The sequence below is a fragment of the Nestor notabilis genome, unplaced genomic scaffold (genome assembly GCF_000696875.1).
Source record: "Nestor notabilis isolate BGI_N333 unplaced genomic scaffold, ASM69687v1 scaffold1364, whole genome shotgun sequence".
NCBI lineage: Eukaryota > Metazoa > Chordata > Aves > Psittaciformes > Psittacidae > Nestor > Nestor notabilis.
In genome coordinates, this window is record NW_009926120.1 from 227642 (window position 1) to 245050 (window position 17409).

At 47.4% G+C, this 17409-nt stretch overlaps 1 protein-coding gene across 1 annotated transcript in view; it reads right to left on the bottom strand.

Moving 5' to 3' along the window:
• Positions 1 to 8987: 8987 nt before the first annotated feature.
• DNAH9 (dynein, axonemal, heavy chain 9) overlaps positions 8988 to 17409 on the bottom strand; it is a 172874-nt gene continuing 164452 nt past the window's right edge. Inside the window, 2 exon segments of the mRNA XM_010013395.1 lie at positions 8988 to 9266; positions 15021 to 15410. Of these exon segments, the coding sequence (XP_010011697.1) occupies positions 9039 to 9266; positions 15021 to 15410 (618 nt within the window). The 3' untranslated portion in view covers positions 8988 to 9038.

Here is a 17409-nt window from a genome sequence, read left to right on the forward strand (position 1 = left end):
TTTTCTTAGGGATTTCCCACATCTCACAGTCCTGGTTTGTGAAGAATTCTTTTCTCTCCTTTTCATTTGTTCTACATTCAGCATTATTCTCAGTTGCTAACAATATCCACCCTCCAGGCTTTTAGGCAGAACTGCCTCTGCTTCTGGCTTGTTGCTTTCAAATACCTTTCTTTAAAGGATTTTTAGGTGTTCATTTTCTTTTCCCTCTCTCTATTAATTATGTTTTTATGAATTAATGATACTTATGAATTTTGTATTCATAATTATCATTAATTTGGAGAACTTACTCCTTTTGAAGAATGGATAATTGATTTCCAGGGCTGCCATCTTTCCCCACTGTAATCAGATCCACATCTGTGCTCCCTTGTGCCCTGTATGGTGCCTTTTGTGCTGGAAAAGCAAGGGTTGGATCTTGTGAAGCTTTCAGCTTTCTGCCTGCAGCCTCCAGCACGTCTCCTGGGCAGCACGTGCTGTGGCAGCCCCTCTCCTCTCCCTGCGCTCTATGCAACCAGCAGTGAGAAATGCTCCCTGGGTGGATGGATCTCCAAGGCAGAGTGCGATGCACAGATTAGGGGCATGTGTGGCAGGAGGGGTGTTGGAGTCTCCACATTGTGGCAACAAAGGGAAGAAATCTGCCAATAATAAGCTGGTTTTGTGGTGGAGAGCTGGCAGATGTCAAGCTCTCAGCCTGGTCTAAGCATGAGCTTAAATCTTTTAATGGATTCAAAGCAGCCACACATCGCTTATCACAAACATGTATAATGTCACAGGGTTGTCAAGGAGAGGTCAGCTCAGCCTCCTGGTGCTAGATGATGTTCTTGGTGGGATGGATGATGGTGGTACACTGGAGGACTGGAAGAACAGGCTGGTTAGGATGGGTCCCCAGCAGCATTGTCCGGGACAGGTTGGGATGGGATTGGATGGGGGGTTGCTTTTGGCATGCAGGTTATTCTCAGCAGTCCTGCATAACCCCATCAGCTTTCCATAAGAAATGCAGCTTGGAGCCCAGCAGGAACAGCTCAGGGGGGTCCTGGCACATTGGACACTGAAGATGAGACAGGGGTCATGGGCATTTAGTGTGGACCCAACCCAGGGCATCTCTGCTGGTGCAGGACTCCCCCTTTTTGGTGCTCAGGATGTAGTAGTGGTGGGACACGTGTAGCACTGGAAAGCAGACATGCCCTGTGTGATGTGTCACCCATTCCCCAGCAGAGGGGTGGTAACAGAGCTGTATGAGCTGCCCACAGGGAGCAGAGCCCACCCCGGAGCCTCACAAGAAAACTGATGAGTGCTCAGTCAGCAGCTCCAGTCATCACTTTAAGGTCCCCCCTCCCCATCCTACTCCCAGGCAGCTTCCAAGCCACTGCCCAGGGACAACCCTGGTCTCTCTGGGTATGTGGGACCTGCGGGGAGCAAGGATGGAGACATGGCTGGGGCAGTGTCCATGGTTCAGCTGTATCTTATTTTTATCCTTCTTATTATCATTGGTGGTAGCAGTAATAGCTTCATACTATATCTTAGTTACTGGACTGTTCTTATCTCAACCCATGGGGTTTACCTTCTTTCCATCCTCCTCTCCGTCCCTCTGGGACCAGGCAGGGAAGAAAAAGGGGAAATGAGTGAGTGGTTGCATGGTTCTGAGTTACCAGCTGGGCTTAAACGAGGACAGGCAGGTCTCCCCTGCACCCTTTAGTCCATGAGACCTTCCTCAGAAGGGTTAATCCCCAGCTAGAAAGAGTCTGGGGAAAGCTGCCCCTCTGCTTCTGGCTCTGCTGCCATTCACCTGCCTTCATGACCCTGCCAAAGGGGAATGTTAACACATTCATCTCCTAGGTGCAACAGGGCACACTGGGGAAACTGAAGCATGAACAGTGGTCATAACAATACTACACACACAACCCCAAGTTGTAACAGCAGGTGTGACTGAGGGGCTGGACATCCTCCATGGCAGTGTGATCTCCTCATCTGGCTGGAGCAAGGATGCGCCATCCCCATCCCAGCAGGGTGCGATGTGGGAGATGGTCAGTCTTTCCACTGCACAGGAGAGGAGAAGCCCACCATTCCCCCATGGCCCATCATTACTCAAAGCCCCATTATTCCCTCATGGCCCTTCATTCCCCCAGAGAGCACCATTCCCCCTTGGACCATTGCCTTCTGCTGCACCTACCAGTGTACACTGGATCTCAAGGCTTGAAGAACCTAGGTCTTAGGGTTTTCCATCACACTGTCTTTCATCTATGGGCCTAGGAACAGGCTTGCCATCCACTCAGGCTTGAACATCATCCTTCCTTGAACAACTTCCGTGAAGACCAGGTGCTGCCCACAAGCTTGGTCTATCTTTGGAGGTGGAGGCAGGGAGTGCAGGCAAGAATGGGTCCATCAGGATACACCAAACCCCACTCTGCCTTCTGAGCTGCTGTACTGCCCATGCTGCCTCCTGGGAGGGGCTGATGGTGTATCTGGGATGTGACTCCAGATGTGACACAGATGGGGACTCATGCCCAGGAGGCTGGCGTGAGAGTGGGAATGTTAAGGTCTGCACAAGGAGGAACCTGCTGCTGAGGTCATCCCAGCTTCCAGGGCAATATTGCACTTAGGACATTACCTACCTCAGCTGGTACCAGCTTCCTTGGGTGGACGTGCCTCCATGTGTTTACCACAGCATCTTCTCCCAGCCCCAGCCTGAGCCACCACCTCAACCATTATTGAACCATTTTCTAGAGAGGTAAACCTGTGTTCAGCAAGAGATCTCCAATAGGTAGCAATTTATTTCTCATTATCTAATAATTCCCCTTCTATCTGCTGCTTCTTCCCAGTGATAAAATTACAGTAATGAATTAAAACACTTGTTAAGTAGACAGCACAAGGCAATGTCCTCACAATCCAGATCCATAAAAAGCATGCAGTGATGGCAGATGGGAAGCAGGGCATGATTTCCAGGGGTCATTTTGTTCAGATCTATCCTGTCTCTATTCTGACAAACCAAAGGGACACATCCAGCCAACTCATCTGCCAGGCTGCAGCTAACAAAACCCCTATTTCACTTCAACAATTATCAGTAGCTGTGTCGTTTTCTAAAGCCCTTTGAACTCCCTCTGGCTCTTATAATCATTCACCGTTTGCACAGTCCCATGTGCACCTGGGGTGTTGATGACTCTCAAACACGCTCCTGCAGTATGATCTCTGGTAAGCAGAGCAGATGATGGGTTGCATGGCTCTGGTTTGTCTTCAACGGAAGTGCCCCACAGAGGTCCATAGCATCCCAATGCTTGTCGGCTCTCAGTGCTAAATCCAGCAGAGCATCATCCACTGCTTTCTGATACCAGTAAGGACAAGTTATGTGGGCATCTGGAGTGAGGTACTCTGATATGCAGTGCTGTGGGTGCAGCGAAGAACCACAGTCCACATAAAGGAACATGCAGCTCCTGTCCACAGTAGATCGATGGGCCAGTGGTTTGATGCAAGTTTGCTAAGGTCCAGCTCCAGATGCGAACAAGGGCAGGTAAAAACCCCACATGAGCTTAGGACCTCTGAGTTAGGTAACTCATGGTGAGCAAAAGGAGTGTAGAATCAGCAACAATAATGGCTGTGGTTCTTCCCAAAGCAGCTGGTATTTTAAACTCTAAGGTTTTGGCCATTACCTTTGCTTGTGCCCTGTGCTGGAAGGGAAGGAGGATGCTTCACTGTTTGCTTCTCAGCCCCCAGCCCTCCCCAGGGCTTGTCCAAGACCAGATCAGTTCTGTGGGCTAAAAAGAAATTCCTGCAGCTTCTTCAGCCCTGAGTAGTCAGTCACAAAGCTCCTGGAATTTGTTCCTACTCTATATTTGGTCTACCCTAAGACCCTCCCAACTTTTTTATGACATGGAAGCAAGTGCTTTACCAATGCTCTTCCACAGGGTGGAGCAGTGCCATGGTGAAGACGATGGAACAGCCAGTTCCATGGCTGTTCTCACCAGAGAGATGTCCCCACATGTGTTTTCCTCTCCTGACTGCCTCACAGCCTGGTGGTTAGTGCCAGGCACCTGGAGATCAGCACCCACATCCTTATGCCAACCCACTGCAAGACAGATTTTCATGCGCATACCCTCAATGCCAGGGCCTCCAGGGCTGTGAGGCATATTTGCTGACCTGGACAAAACTTCCATCACAGACGTAAGGTGATTTTCCTTGTGCAGCTTTCATCAAACCTCACACAATACTACAAATACTCTGTTTTCTCCAAGACAGCATTTTCAGCAGTGAGACGGGGACCTGAAATAGCTCTTGCCACAAGCTGGAGGTGCTGCTGACACTGGAGTTATCACAGGTGACAGCTCCCCCCATCCCAGCTCCTGCTGTACCCTTGGAAACACTGAGCCAAGATACTGAATGTAAGCTTGGGGTTTTGCCTCATGGCTTTTGCCACCAATCAAAATGATTGCTGGAAGAGTGTTCTAAAAGTGAACCTTAAAGTTTGCACAGACGAAAGTGGGTTTCCAAACCTTTAAGGCTTTGAAACCTCTGGGTTTCAAGGCTTTAAGGCAACTTCGAACAATCCTTCTGCACTAACAGGCACACTGGTATTCAAATTCGAAGGGCAGCTTATAACTCCATGAACATCTTCTACAGTCTAAAAGCTTTGTAAATGAGGTTCACAACCATTAATAAGGTAAATATATCTGGAGATTTGTTTGGGCAATTACAGTCATTTTAAAATCAATGCATAATAATGGACAAGACCCTAACAAGCCATTACTAATCTAACATATTAATGCCACTTTATAACATGAAGGCATCTAGCTGATAGAGCTGATACAGCTAGTTTAGTTCTGTGAATAACTGAGCAGTGATACATGTAGAATTTGCATCACTGGACATTGCCAATGCCTGATAATAGAGGCAACAAACGTGCCCTTGTGGAACTGATCTACTGACTGCCAACCAGATCCTCCTTTGACGCGTCTAGTCTACATTTTCCTTTGCTCTGTGAGAAACAGTTTGAGGAGAATGGAGCTGGTTAACCCCAGAATATGAGACACCATTACAAAGGGGGTTTGAAGACTTGACTTTGAAGTGTGCTCTCTGCCAATTATAACTTGCAGAAGGTATGGCACTCCCAGCCTATGGAAAAGCCATTTCCCTCTCAGTTTCTCCTAATAGTTTCAATAGCACAATTTTCCTTCTTTCACTTTCATCCCTTTGGAAAATGTCACCAGTCTGAGTTAGCTGATTGACCACAGACCTTTTGAAGAGCCAGGCCCACAGCAGCACCACAGGGTACTGTGAAGTGTCAGCAGCTGCAGAGATAGATACACAGAAAGGATAAGAGCAAATCTGGGTTCCCCTGGGCATCCAGTACCTGGTCTTGCATGTGAAATCACAGGATGCAGGATCTGGCTGAACTCCTGGAACAGGGCAAAAGGGAAGGACACAAAGGCTTGACCTTAAGTGTAAGAAAGCTTCTCATCTCAAGCTGAGCTGGTGTCTCCTGGGCTCCATGTGCAGTTGGCAAAGAGACTCAGGGCACTTCGGCAGATCCTCATCCCACCTTGATATCACTAAGATGGGTCAGATGGGTGACTCGCTACTTGAATCTATTTCTTTCACCAGCTATAATATGTGCTCAGAGACTAGCTCAGATGATGACACCTTTCCAGTGCCCAACTACCCTGCCCTGCTGCCCTGCTCCAGATCAACCTCAGATCTGCCTCGGATGTTGTACAAAGTGCAGCCCCAGAGCCTCAGCACTGATGTTCCAGCTTTGGGGATGGAGTTTTTCAATGCTCAGTCCCTTCCACTCAAACAAGAGCAAAGAATGGGAAGGAAATGACAAGTGAGCAGCTATATCCAAGAGCTCACAACCAGAAATGTTCACCTTTGACTAATCCATCTCTCCTAATGAACAGCCTGGCCAGCTGTATTTGACTGCCTGGGTTAGGCAGATAGAGCTGGAAAATCTCATGCCTGTGAGATCTTTTTCTCCCCCTAAAGCACCAAATTATTCACCATCCTCTCATAGCATTTTGCAGCCAACCCTTTCCTGGGATGATTGTCAAAGGATGAAGAATGAGCACCCTGGTGACATTTCTAGTATCTATAAATATCTCCCCACTACCCTGCCTGCCCAACTGGTGAATTATGCAGGAAGATATATATAATAAAACAATATAGGATCCATTTTGTTGTCAACATCCCATTCTTCTTTAGCTGGCAAGAGAACAGACAGGCTGTTGCTCTGGAAAGAGCAAGTGATGCCTGGGGAACTACTGAACTTCTCTTTGCCTGTAGATATGGGGCATGTTGGAGGGCAGCACTGAGCAGAGAGGCCCTGGTATGCTGGAAAAAGGAAGAGGGCATTAAAAGAGAAGCAGCATGAAGTTTCGGACAGTAACAGTCGCCAGAACGGCAGGAAATCCCACATCCAGAGCACTGACAAGCTTGTGCTAAAAGAAGCACTGAAGAAACACCAAAGAAGGACTAATCCAGCAATGTCATCTGGAGCACGATGCACTTACTACACATTCTGGTCCTGCTTTTATGTGTTTAATTCAGCAGTGCTCTGTTTATGCAACTAAACCTCCTGCGTAGTGAAATCCATGGAGAATTTAATGCTCCCAAATGTGCTGAGGGAAGTGACCAGTTTACATTAATATCTTATTGGCAGGTTGTCATTTAAATTGGGAGTGATTTAATTTACTATCATCAGAGCTTTCCCTAGCTAACAGCCCTCCCCCAGCCAGACACTGATTCTGTAGGGTAGGCTGCAGAATCTGGTGCCTCATTTGTGAGTTCAGAGGCATTTTAAAATAGGGAGCTTAAGATAGCTGTATCCCTTGCATTACATATCTGCAGACGTCTCCTAAGCCATAACTAGCTGCTTCATCAGGTTTTGGTGCTGTGCCTTGGAGATGCTGCCTGGCAGTGAAACCAAGTTCTAACCTGAAAGATTTCCCACCTTACATTCATTCAGAAGGTTGTTGCTTTCCAGGAGTGCAAAGATGAGATGATTCCTGAAGGATCACGCTCAGACCATGAGTGTTGCTGTGGATGTCCTGAGGAGGTAAAGCCTGAGGACTTCACTCTCCTGCATTATTCTGGGTAAGAGAACAATACACTGTGTGATACACTGGATGGGCAGAGAATTGACCATCAGTGTGCACTGAGGCCACCCATAAAGTTGTCCAGCTTGATAGGAGGCTCTGAGAAACCAAACACTACCCACAGAAATGCTGTTGTGCTTTAACCCCAGCTGCAGCCAAGCACCAGACGCCCAATTCCTCACTCACTCCCACCAGGATGGGAATAGAGTCGGAAGGGTAAATGTGCAAAAACTCATGGGTCGAGATTTATGTTTAACAGTTTAATGTAAAGCCGTAAGCATGTAGGACTGTGCAGAGCTGCTCTGAACACAGGAGCACTTCACAACAGGCCAGGGAAGGGTGGTAGTGTAAGGTATATAGCAGCAAAAGAATTGGCTGTGGTGCCTCCAGGGCGTTTCTCAGGGTATGGCAGGACCATAGAATCCCAGACTGGTTTGTGCTTGAAGGGACCCTAAAGCTCATCCAGCCCCAACCCCCTGACACAGGCAGGGACACCTTCCACTAGAGCAGGTTGCTCCAAGCCTCATCCCAGGGCCTGGCCTCAGCATATGTACCTGTGAAGACCCACATCCCAGGGACACCACAGCTGCTGTCCTGGCACTGCCAGGAATGGTCTTCAACAAGGACCTGCCTTCTCTCAACTGAATTGACCCAGGGACAAGTGATGTCCAGACACCCACATGTGCTGCAGCCAGGGATAGGTTTCAGATCGCAGAGCAACCTTATGGCTTGTCCCCCTCTTATCCATTACCCATTTCACATCCATACCTCCACTACCCATGCAATTACCAGGAAATTTCTCCCAATGACATGCAACACACCCATGCTTCCAGGCACCGCAACACACGGAGCACAGTAGAGCACAGAGGGGACAACAATTGCTTCCTGGATTTTTGCTTTCTGTTTATTAGGAGACTTCACATGTACCCATTTCTTTAGGAACAAATAGTCTGTTGAAGCCTCTGATTCATAGGCTTCTCTGGGAAGCTTTGTCTGTAGAGCTCTCAAATGATGCTGGTGGGTTCTTGCTCATTGAAACACAACAATGGGCTTGGCCCACCTTTTGGAGGAGCCTTTCACAGCACTCCTGAGTCAGCCAGGGTGCACTTGGTGATATGGCAGGTCAGGGGAGGCTCAGTAAGATACAGCAAGTGACCCCCAGATACCGTTTGTGGTTTGTACATGAGCCTCTTACCTATCTTCCTCCCAAGATCTGCTCCACCATCCTGAGTACTGCACGTGCTCCACAGGTCCATTTCCCCAGGCCACCAAACCAACCTTTCCATGTTTTCCAGCTCCCAAGTATGCAGCTTCTGCAGTCCAGAGCAATGCTCTCTGTGTCCAGCCCATTCAGGTAGCCCACAGCTCAGTCATCCCTCTCTGTGCTTTCTGCTCTAGAAACACTGTAGTTTTATTGTTGGTTACATGAAGCACATTGGATATTAACACTATTTTAAATGTTTCTAAAATTTACAGCAATATTAGTAAGAAACAGTTTATATTCACATTACTTGTTGATCTCCCAACTTTTGATATCACACCTATGACAAAGAAACACTCATGTATAGAAAAGGATAAGATCTGAAGAATTTCACAGGTTCCTGGACTATCTGAGGATTTTGGAGAAGGCCACTGACTTTAAAACTACTTTGGATCCTGAAAGAGAAATAACCATTAAATTCAGATCTGAGCTCAGCACTCCCTGGGTGTGGAAGATCCTGCTATGGGTTAGGATCTTCAGAGCTCCAGTGTAGGGGTTACAGGATAGTGATTTACAGCAGCCACAAATCTGGTCCACGTGTCCCTCTGCACCTCTGTCACCTCCTTGCAGAGTATTTCAGCTACGTGCCCAAGTACTCACAGAGACGGGTCCTGGATTCAATCTCAGGATCTTATCTTTTAAGTTGTCTGAGAAAGACCTCATTAGGGATTTGCAATGAGGGGGTCTGGCGGGGAGCCTCAGACCTGCAGCAGCAACGCCACACCAGCGAGCACCCACTTGGAAGGATTCTCTTTGGTTTTAAGGTTAAAAGTCCACACATAGGTTGGCCCTCTCTGGCGTGTTTTGTACACAGGACATGGGTACATATTACGGAGATCTTGTTTGTCAGCAGGGATGGCTTTGAGGAAGACGACGGGCATGGCCGGGGTTAGTTCCTTGAGCCTGGCATCTGTGATTATCCCAGTCTACAAAGGGAAGAAGACAAAGCCTTAGTTAGATTTCTAAAAGACATTCATCAGCTGTATCCTCATACACATGATCCTCTGCAGTGCTTATACAAGCTGGTCTTACTGGGGAGGAGGAGACATCTTTCCTGAGATCAAGGTGGGGGATAAGTCTATTTGAGGTGAGGAAGGTCTGGATCAAACACCTCCCCTGTTTCACCAGAAGCCTCCCTCAAGCGTAGCTCATACCAAGGATGCAGATGCCTGGCCTCATTAGATGCTCAAACCCACACACACCTGAGCAGGACTCTGAGGGGGAACAATGTTCCTGGCCATGTCCAGCCCCATTGTCTTCATGCAGCTCTTGCTCAAGGTGTTGCCAGACCAGACCAATCTAATGGGAAGTGCTGCTTATGCCAGGTTGTGCTAAGACCAACTGTGGACACCTCAACTGGGCTCAGCTGAGAAGAGTCTACAAGGCACCAAATAAGCATCCCATCACACAATCAGAATTTGAGCATGATACTTGTCTGGGTGATGAATGCAAGCTGGGGTTTGTGTGGCCCCCAAAAGCACCACAAGCTTGTCCCCACTCTCCCAGGTGCTCACAGCAGCAATTGGGATTCAGAAGGACTGCTCCTGAGGGAATATTATCATTAAATAACACATCCACATTATCTTCTTCGAAGCAGTGCTCTCACTCAGCAGGTTGTCCAACCCAGGAGAAGGATAGTATGCTGTCAGGGCATGAAATCAAGGGCTTGTTTCTCTAACTTGGGTCTTTCTGTTTCTCTTTCTGACAATAAAATGCCTTACACATCAATCACTTTCCAGGAAAGCCTTCAAAATTGCTTAATGGAAGTGCAAGAGGCCAAATGAAAACATACAGAAACGGAAATAAACCTTCTCAGTGCTCAATAAACTGCCTCTGACTGCAGCTGAGCTTCACATATCAGTATTATTTCAAATGCTCTTAGATCAGAGTTGCGGGATGAGGTTCAACATCTCCAGTTGTTTATTTAGTTCTCCAAATGAGTGAAAAAAAGTAATCCCTCTTGCAACATACCTTGGTTTAATTGTATAATTACAATGCCATCTGTTATACTAAGCTATGATAAAGCCAACTCAGATTTCGGATTCTCTGTTTACAACGTGCTGAACAAACATGAAATAATTCCTCTAATACTTTGCAAAGAAGCCATTTATCACACCCTCTTTTTAAACCCACGTCTTGGATTCCTGAGGCTGGATTTTGATCAGAGCTCTTTTTCTTACTCCTGACAATTCCTCCAATCAGATTTTCAAGATATATTCCACCTATTCCTGGGTTAACAAGACCTGAAATCTTCCCGAGGTCTCTCTGTGGAGTATATCACTTTGTTATGTCTGGGCTGATTTGCATTTGCATTTTTTATCGCTCTCATCATCAGAAATTAATCCTCCTCTGAAAGCAATTTTCCCTCACTGCTTGGCACAGCACACCTGGTGAACAGCCTCTGCTATGCTCCCAGAAAGCTCAGGCCTCACATCCTAAATAAATCCTCACTGCTGCTTGTCCTGGCTCCTCAACAGGCAATTTGAAGAGTGGACATATTACACTGCCACATATCAAAGGGTCCAAAGACCCAAAGCAGCTGTCACAAGCCAAGGATGCTAATAGATGGGCTCAAATGCACAGGCAGTAGGCCAGCATCTTCACTCAACTGCATTTGGAGGTGTTACAGCACAGGCACACTTGCATCATGGCTAATTTAGGATCACTTGGCTTAAGGACTTCACATTGGTTTGGTTTTCTTTCTGACAGAGCTGTCTCTGCACGGAAGGAGGGCTGGTGATCTGACCAGCAGTGTAGCTGGCAGGGAACATCACTCCAAGGTGGTCCAGATATTGCTGGAGTTAATGGCTTCGGTTCGACATGGGGAATGAGAAAAAGAACCATCCATGGAACAAGCAGTGAAGACCTAATGATAATGAGAGAGTTGGGCTTGTCCAGCCTCGAGAAGAGAAGGCTCATGAAGGGGACAACTTTAGAGCAGCTCCAGTGCCTAAAGGGGCTCCAGGAAACCTGGAGAGGGGCTTTGGACAAGGGCCTGGAGGGATAGGACAAGGGGACTGGCTTGAACCTGCCAGAGGGGAGATTGAGATGAGATCTGAGGAAGAAGCTCTTCCCTGTGAGAGTGCTGAGGCGCTGGCACAGGGTGCCCAGAGAAGCTGTGGCTGCCCCATCCCTGGCAGTGTTCAAGGCCAGGTTGGACACAGGGTCTTGGAGCAACCTGCTCTAGTGGAAGGTGTCCCTGCCTGTGGCAGGGGTTGGAGCTGGATGAGCTTTAAGCTCCCTTCCAATCCAAACTGAACCATTCTATGACATGATATGATATGATATGTGCTATCCAGTAAGCCCAATGAGAGGAGAAATCTAAAAGCTGAGATACAGATGTGAAAGGGTTTGCCAAGTTATTAATTTTTCAAAGTAACTCCAAATAAGAGACTGGCTGCTCACAGTACAATTTGCAGGTGTCCCCTCCAAGACTGCGTTGTAAGTTTATCAGCTTGAACCACATCCTACTCTGTCTCACAGTTCACAAACACATGGGCATTACTGACAGTTGACATCTCCAGGAAAAGGCTTCGCATGGTGTCCCAATTGAAACCTCTGGGAAAAACGTCAGTCTCTGATGCATGATGTTTGCATCTCTGGTGCCTCTGCAGAAGAACATGGTGAGCTGTGATGTCTGGGACTGGAGCAGCAGCACTGGGCTGTGCCAGGGATGGGCTACACACTCACACTTTCATCTGTATCCACACAACACGTGTGGTGTGCAACTGCTCCCAAAGGTCTTGAGCTACTTGAACCATCAAATAAACATGACGGTTCCTTGACACACAGATCTGCCCTTCTAAGCCTCTCCACTGGTTTAAGATTGTGCTTTACATAGCACTAGCTTTAAAAAATACACAGAACCTGTAGCTGGTGTGGCTTGGAGGAGGCAGGATACCCTCAGTGTTAAGCCACTGACTGGGCATCTCTTCCAAGGACAAGGTGGTGATGTGCTCTCTACACCTGGCAAAGCTTCATGTAGCACATAGTGCAAAACCCACCTCTTCCCTTGTACTATCATGTGCCAGTACCCTTGGGAGCAACAGGGTACATACCTGGCATCAAACTCTCCATTGCTGGGAGCAAGAAAGCCAGGAAGCAGGTAAAATGCCTCAGTGTCACCAGTTGAACGATCTGTCACGGAGCCCCACTGACTTTAACGGCGCTACAGCAACACATCATTTGGGCCCAGATTCCCTGCTTGCTTCACTTCATCTACCAGATGCCTGCTGCTTTGTAATGAATGTTTTATAAATTTAAGACTCTCCAGGGCAAACATAAATGTTTAAATAAATAGGAAAATGTGAGCAGCAGAACATGGAGGAACTTGTTCCTTTTGTGGAGGCACAACCTAAATGTGAAATATCCTTTAAAAAGTGGAGGTGTTCCCCAGAGGGGTCCCTCCAAACAGGCGCTGCCATTCCTGTCAGAAGATGAATTTGGAAGGAGTATACAACTCAAAAGAATTGTGAACCTGGTTTACAAATGCTGCATCCACTAATAGACACTGGTGCTCACTGGATTCTAGGAAAAACCAATAGTCCCACTAGGTGGAAATGAGATTTCAGTGTGGTCAGTAACATGTGAAAATACTCTTTTCTGCTCTGAAGTACCCTGAAGTGTGACACCCACAGATTTGGAATGGTTCTATAGATGTAATTGCTCATTATCTTCCCATCTCAAGGAAATTGTAACCAGAAAATGAAGTCTGGATGATCTCTGAAGACAAACCTCATTGCTGACTGCAGTCACCCATACAAGTTACTGTGCAGGGAGGCACTGCGGGGAGGCCATGTGTTTCCCAAAAGATTGCTGGCTTCACACACCAAAACTGTTCATGCTTCACTTCCACTTGGGGATGGGTAAAACCCAGACAGAACTCAGCCATTTTGATCATTTTATTGTCTAGTAATGGTGATAATGATGGTAAAGGAAAACATAAGCAGTCACAGGGGTTTGGTTTTGATGGAGTATCCTACGTGCAAGACCAGGAATTTTTCTTACCTTTCCCTCTAATGCTGTGTCCAGCTGATTAGTATCAGCTTAGAAGTCAGGTTTTGAGGGTAACTGAAATCCAGTGCCCCCTGTAGTAAGGTGTTGTGATCTCCAAGAGCTGGAAGGGGGTACGTATGGCAGTCACACCAAAGGCTGAGACAGGGGAATAGGCAGGGAACTGTAGGACCAGGGCTTGGGAAATGGACTGGGCTGGTTTCTGTTCTGCTACTGTAATTTCTGCTGTTAGCAGAGCCAAAACCAGAGAAACAGAAGATCTGACCTGATACCTACGTGAGATCTTTACTCAATATTCTGGCAGAGCCTTTGCCAGTATTCCTGACTGCCTGTGGCTCTCCAGACCTGATGTACATGTAAACCCATTTCCAGAGAGAAAATGGCCTGAAGCTTTGACTTTCACAAGGATTCACGATAAACTGCACTGGATGTCATCAGTCAGTGAGTCAAAGCTTTGCTTGCTTTCCTATCCTCCATGGAAAACTATTGCAGAGAGGGAGCTGAAAAACAAGTGGACAATATTAGATCCAAATTGCAAGGTCAGGCTGGGATATTGTACATAACAGGTATGGCCTCTCTCCTCAGCATCCTACCACTAAGCTCCACAACAGGTAAAGTAGGAGCTTCAAGGTTAAGACTCTAAAGAACACCCTCTGAAATAACCCCCTTTTTCCTACAAAGGGTAAACTTTACACAGTTAAGTAAGTTCTGGGTGACCCACTTTGGTCAGCCTTTGCTCTCTCCCAGACCCCTGGCAGCAGAAGCATCTCACTGGCTGCCCAGAGCAAATGCTGCATGAATCACTGTCATTTAACTGGGAGTCCTGGTAACACAGGCCAGGCCACTCAGAGGACCAAGCCCAGTGGGGATTTGTCAGCCTAAATGCTCTGGCTCTGCAGACTGCAATGCTAACAGCTGGCAACTGTCACAGGGAATGACAGGGACAGTTGTGCTCCTCTGGGATGCTGTGAGAGGAGTGCTGACAGCTACATGGGCAGGAAACAGCCAGTGTAGAAGCGTCTCTTCAGCTGCCCGGTTGGTGGGTATGGGTCTCACCTTGGCTGCCTTGAGGTTGGCTGTGTTACAGCTGGAAGTTACTGGGCCACATCCAGAAGAGGAAAGAAGAAGCCTCCCATACTTTTGAGCTTGCCCAGGATAAGCCTACCCCTATGCTGAGTCCTCAGCTTGAGTCTGCATTGACCATACCAGTTAAACCTTCATGAAAGTTTTACTTGGCACCCTAAGGGGATGGCTAAATCACAGTCATGAGAAGGGGAAGAGCCAATACAGGCCTGAGAGGACCCCATGTTTTCTGTCTGCAGTAACACCATGAGTACTGACCACAGTTTAGTCATTGTACATTGTGGTTGACATTCAGCTTATAAAAACTGGATATATCAGTCCAAGTTGGCCACCTTGAACTCTCTTCATGGCCATGGAACAGACAGTTTCAAGGGCTGATTCATCTGACCACCCTGGATACCCACTCTAGGCTGCAGAGGGGAGGCCCAAATTTCATATCACTCCCATTCCTGAAGAAGCTGCTTGAATGATTATTTCAGATGAGTGCCTGTCTGGGCTGAGAAGTTCCCCAGAGTACAGCACCAAGCATTAAAAGCATAACTCCCATGGCTTCTTGCTCAACCCAAAAGCCTTGGTGAGCTCACCTGTGCATCCCAGCGCGCACCCTCCATGAACAAGCCGTGGACATACGCCCCTTCCCGAGGAGGGCTGGCGAAATCGTCTCTGTTCTTCTTCGTCACATCACACTGCAAGGTCATCTTGTCCAAAGGCCACCCATTTTTTCGGGCTGTGCACTGCATGATGGCTGTCAGGATAGACTGGGGATTGAAGAACCCAGCAAGCCACACTGTGGAGGGTAAGGAGAAGTCTCCTGTCCAGGCCTCCAGCTCCTTGATGCGAATGAGGAGGTCAGCAAACCATGTGCCCAGGCTGGCTGTGGAAGGGTAAGCTTTCTTTGCCCAGGGCTCAGGCACCATGTCCAAGAAAAGAGCATTCTGCAGGTTCTCCATGTCACTTGTCATGGTCAGTTCTCCCTGAGTGAGAAAGGGTATAATTAGCACTGACAACTGCTTAACTTGAACAAAGCCTGCTTGAAAGCAGAAACTGAGCTAGGAAGCGTGGAAGTGCATGGCACCCTACGCAGTCCTGAGTTTCAGATTTTCATGCACTTCTTCTACTGCATAGTCTCGTATCCTCATCTTTCCTACTGTAAAAGTACTACTTGGAGGAAAAGTTGTGTAAAACAATGACAGCAAGCATGGGTGTCCTTCAGTTGTCCCAGTGTTATTTCTGATTCCTCTCATTGACTGAAGATCTTTATAGGGCAGACTCTCAGCAGTGTAGAGCAATGCGCCCCTGCAGCACAGAAGGCCACCAGTGTCCTGAGCTGCATTTGGAGGAGCATTGCCATCAGGCTAATGGCAGCACTCTGCTCAGCACTGGGTCCAGTGCTAGGATTGTTCAGCCTCAAAAAGAAATGGCTCAGGGAGGATTCTTTTCAGTACCTATGTATCTGATGGTAGGAATTTAAGAAGATGAAGCCAGATGCTTCTCAGTGGTTTCCAGTGACAGGACAAAAGGTGGATGGGAACCACTTGAAATACAGGACATTCCACTGAAATACAAGTACCAACTTTTTCACTCTGAGGGCATGGTCCTAGGAACTGCTGTACCTACCCCTGCTTTGAGCACAGGGTTGGACTACACAGTCTTAGTGACATGGGTTAGTGGTGGCTTTGGCAGTCCTGGGATAACAGTTGGACTTGATGATATAAAGGGTCTTTTCCAACCGAGCTAATACTATGATTCTATCCCCAGAAGAACTAATCTTTGATTCTGTGACACTCAAGCTAAGCAGTCTGCAAAGACAAAGACTTCAAAGGCAGGCTCAGCATTACCACTGCAACGCCCTTCACAACTGAAATCTCATCATGCCCCATGCTGAGCTGTAGGGGTACAACACAACAGAGCAGTTTGGAGACTGATGGCTAATGTTGATCACCGGTTTCCATTGTAAATACTTTTGTCCCCTTCTCATTTTGCCAGCATTTATCTGACTTACAATTTCTCTTTGCCTCAGGCGGAGTGGTTTTGGAAAGATTAACTGAAATCAGTTGAGCCATTGCTGTGAAGAGGGTGAGGGAATTGGGTCAGTCTATTCACATTAAAAAATTCCAACTGTTCTTCCACAGGACTTCAGTGCCTCCAGCCATGAGGTCAGCAGAGGTGCCCCTTACTGGGACCATAATAATCTACAAAGCTTTAGCAGAAGTTGAAATCCACTTAAAGCAACCCCAACACGTGCTTAGCAACGCTTGTCAGAGTCCCGCAGTTCCAAATCTCTGCAGTTCAATCCTATGCTCACTATGCCCTGTTGAGCTCTGATCTGTAGATCAGACTGACAGACTACAGGAGGACAAGATCACAGCTAGACACCCAACCAGACCATGTGAGAGCAGTAATGAGTGCCCTTGTTGATGGCCAATGCTGCATCTGGCACTAACAAGTGTAAGGGGGTTCAGTGCTGAGAGATCAAGACTTAGGGCAAACAAGCATGCTGGTGCTCTTGGGTTAGGAGGCACTCTCTCAAAGGAATTACACTGCAAAGAGACCAGAGACTCCCAAGGTTGGAAGCCAACTTGTCATCAGAACAGAAATCCTCTGAGCTCACCACGCGGTTGCAAATGCAACGCTCAGAGCTGCTGGGTAATGCTTAAACAAAGGGCTTGAATGCACATCTGCCCCATAGACTGTGTCTTATCAAAGGGAGGAAGGTGTCAGCTGAATTTAGGCACTGGAATTGTCCATTCCAGCGCTTCTGGCTGGTAGAAGGCACTGTTAAACCTCGTCTCCAAAGATGACTTGTTAGAAGTAGTAAGCTTTTAAAGGTAGCAAGTGTCTGAACCTGCTGGGTTCCCCCATGGAGAACACATTTCTGGTAGATAGAGAAAATCATGTGTACAAAGGTTTTAAGATGGTCTTTGTTTTAACACTCTTGAAGCCAAAAGCAACAAATCAGGTTAAATAAAAAAG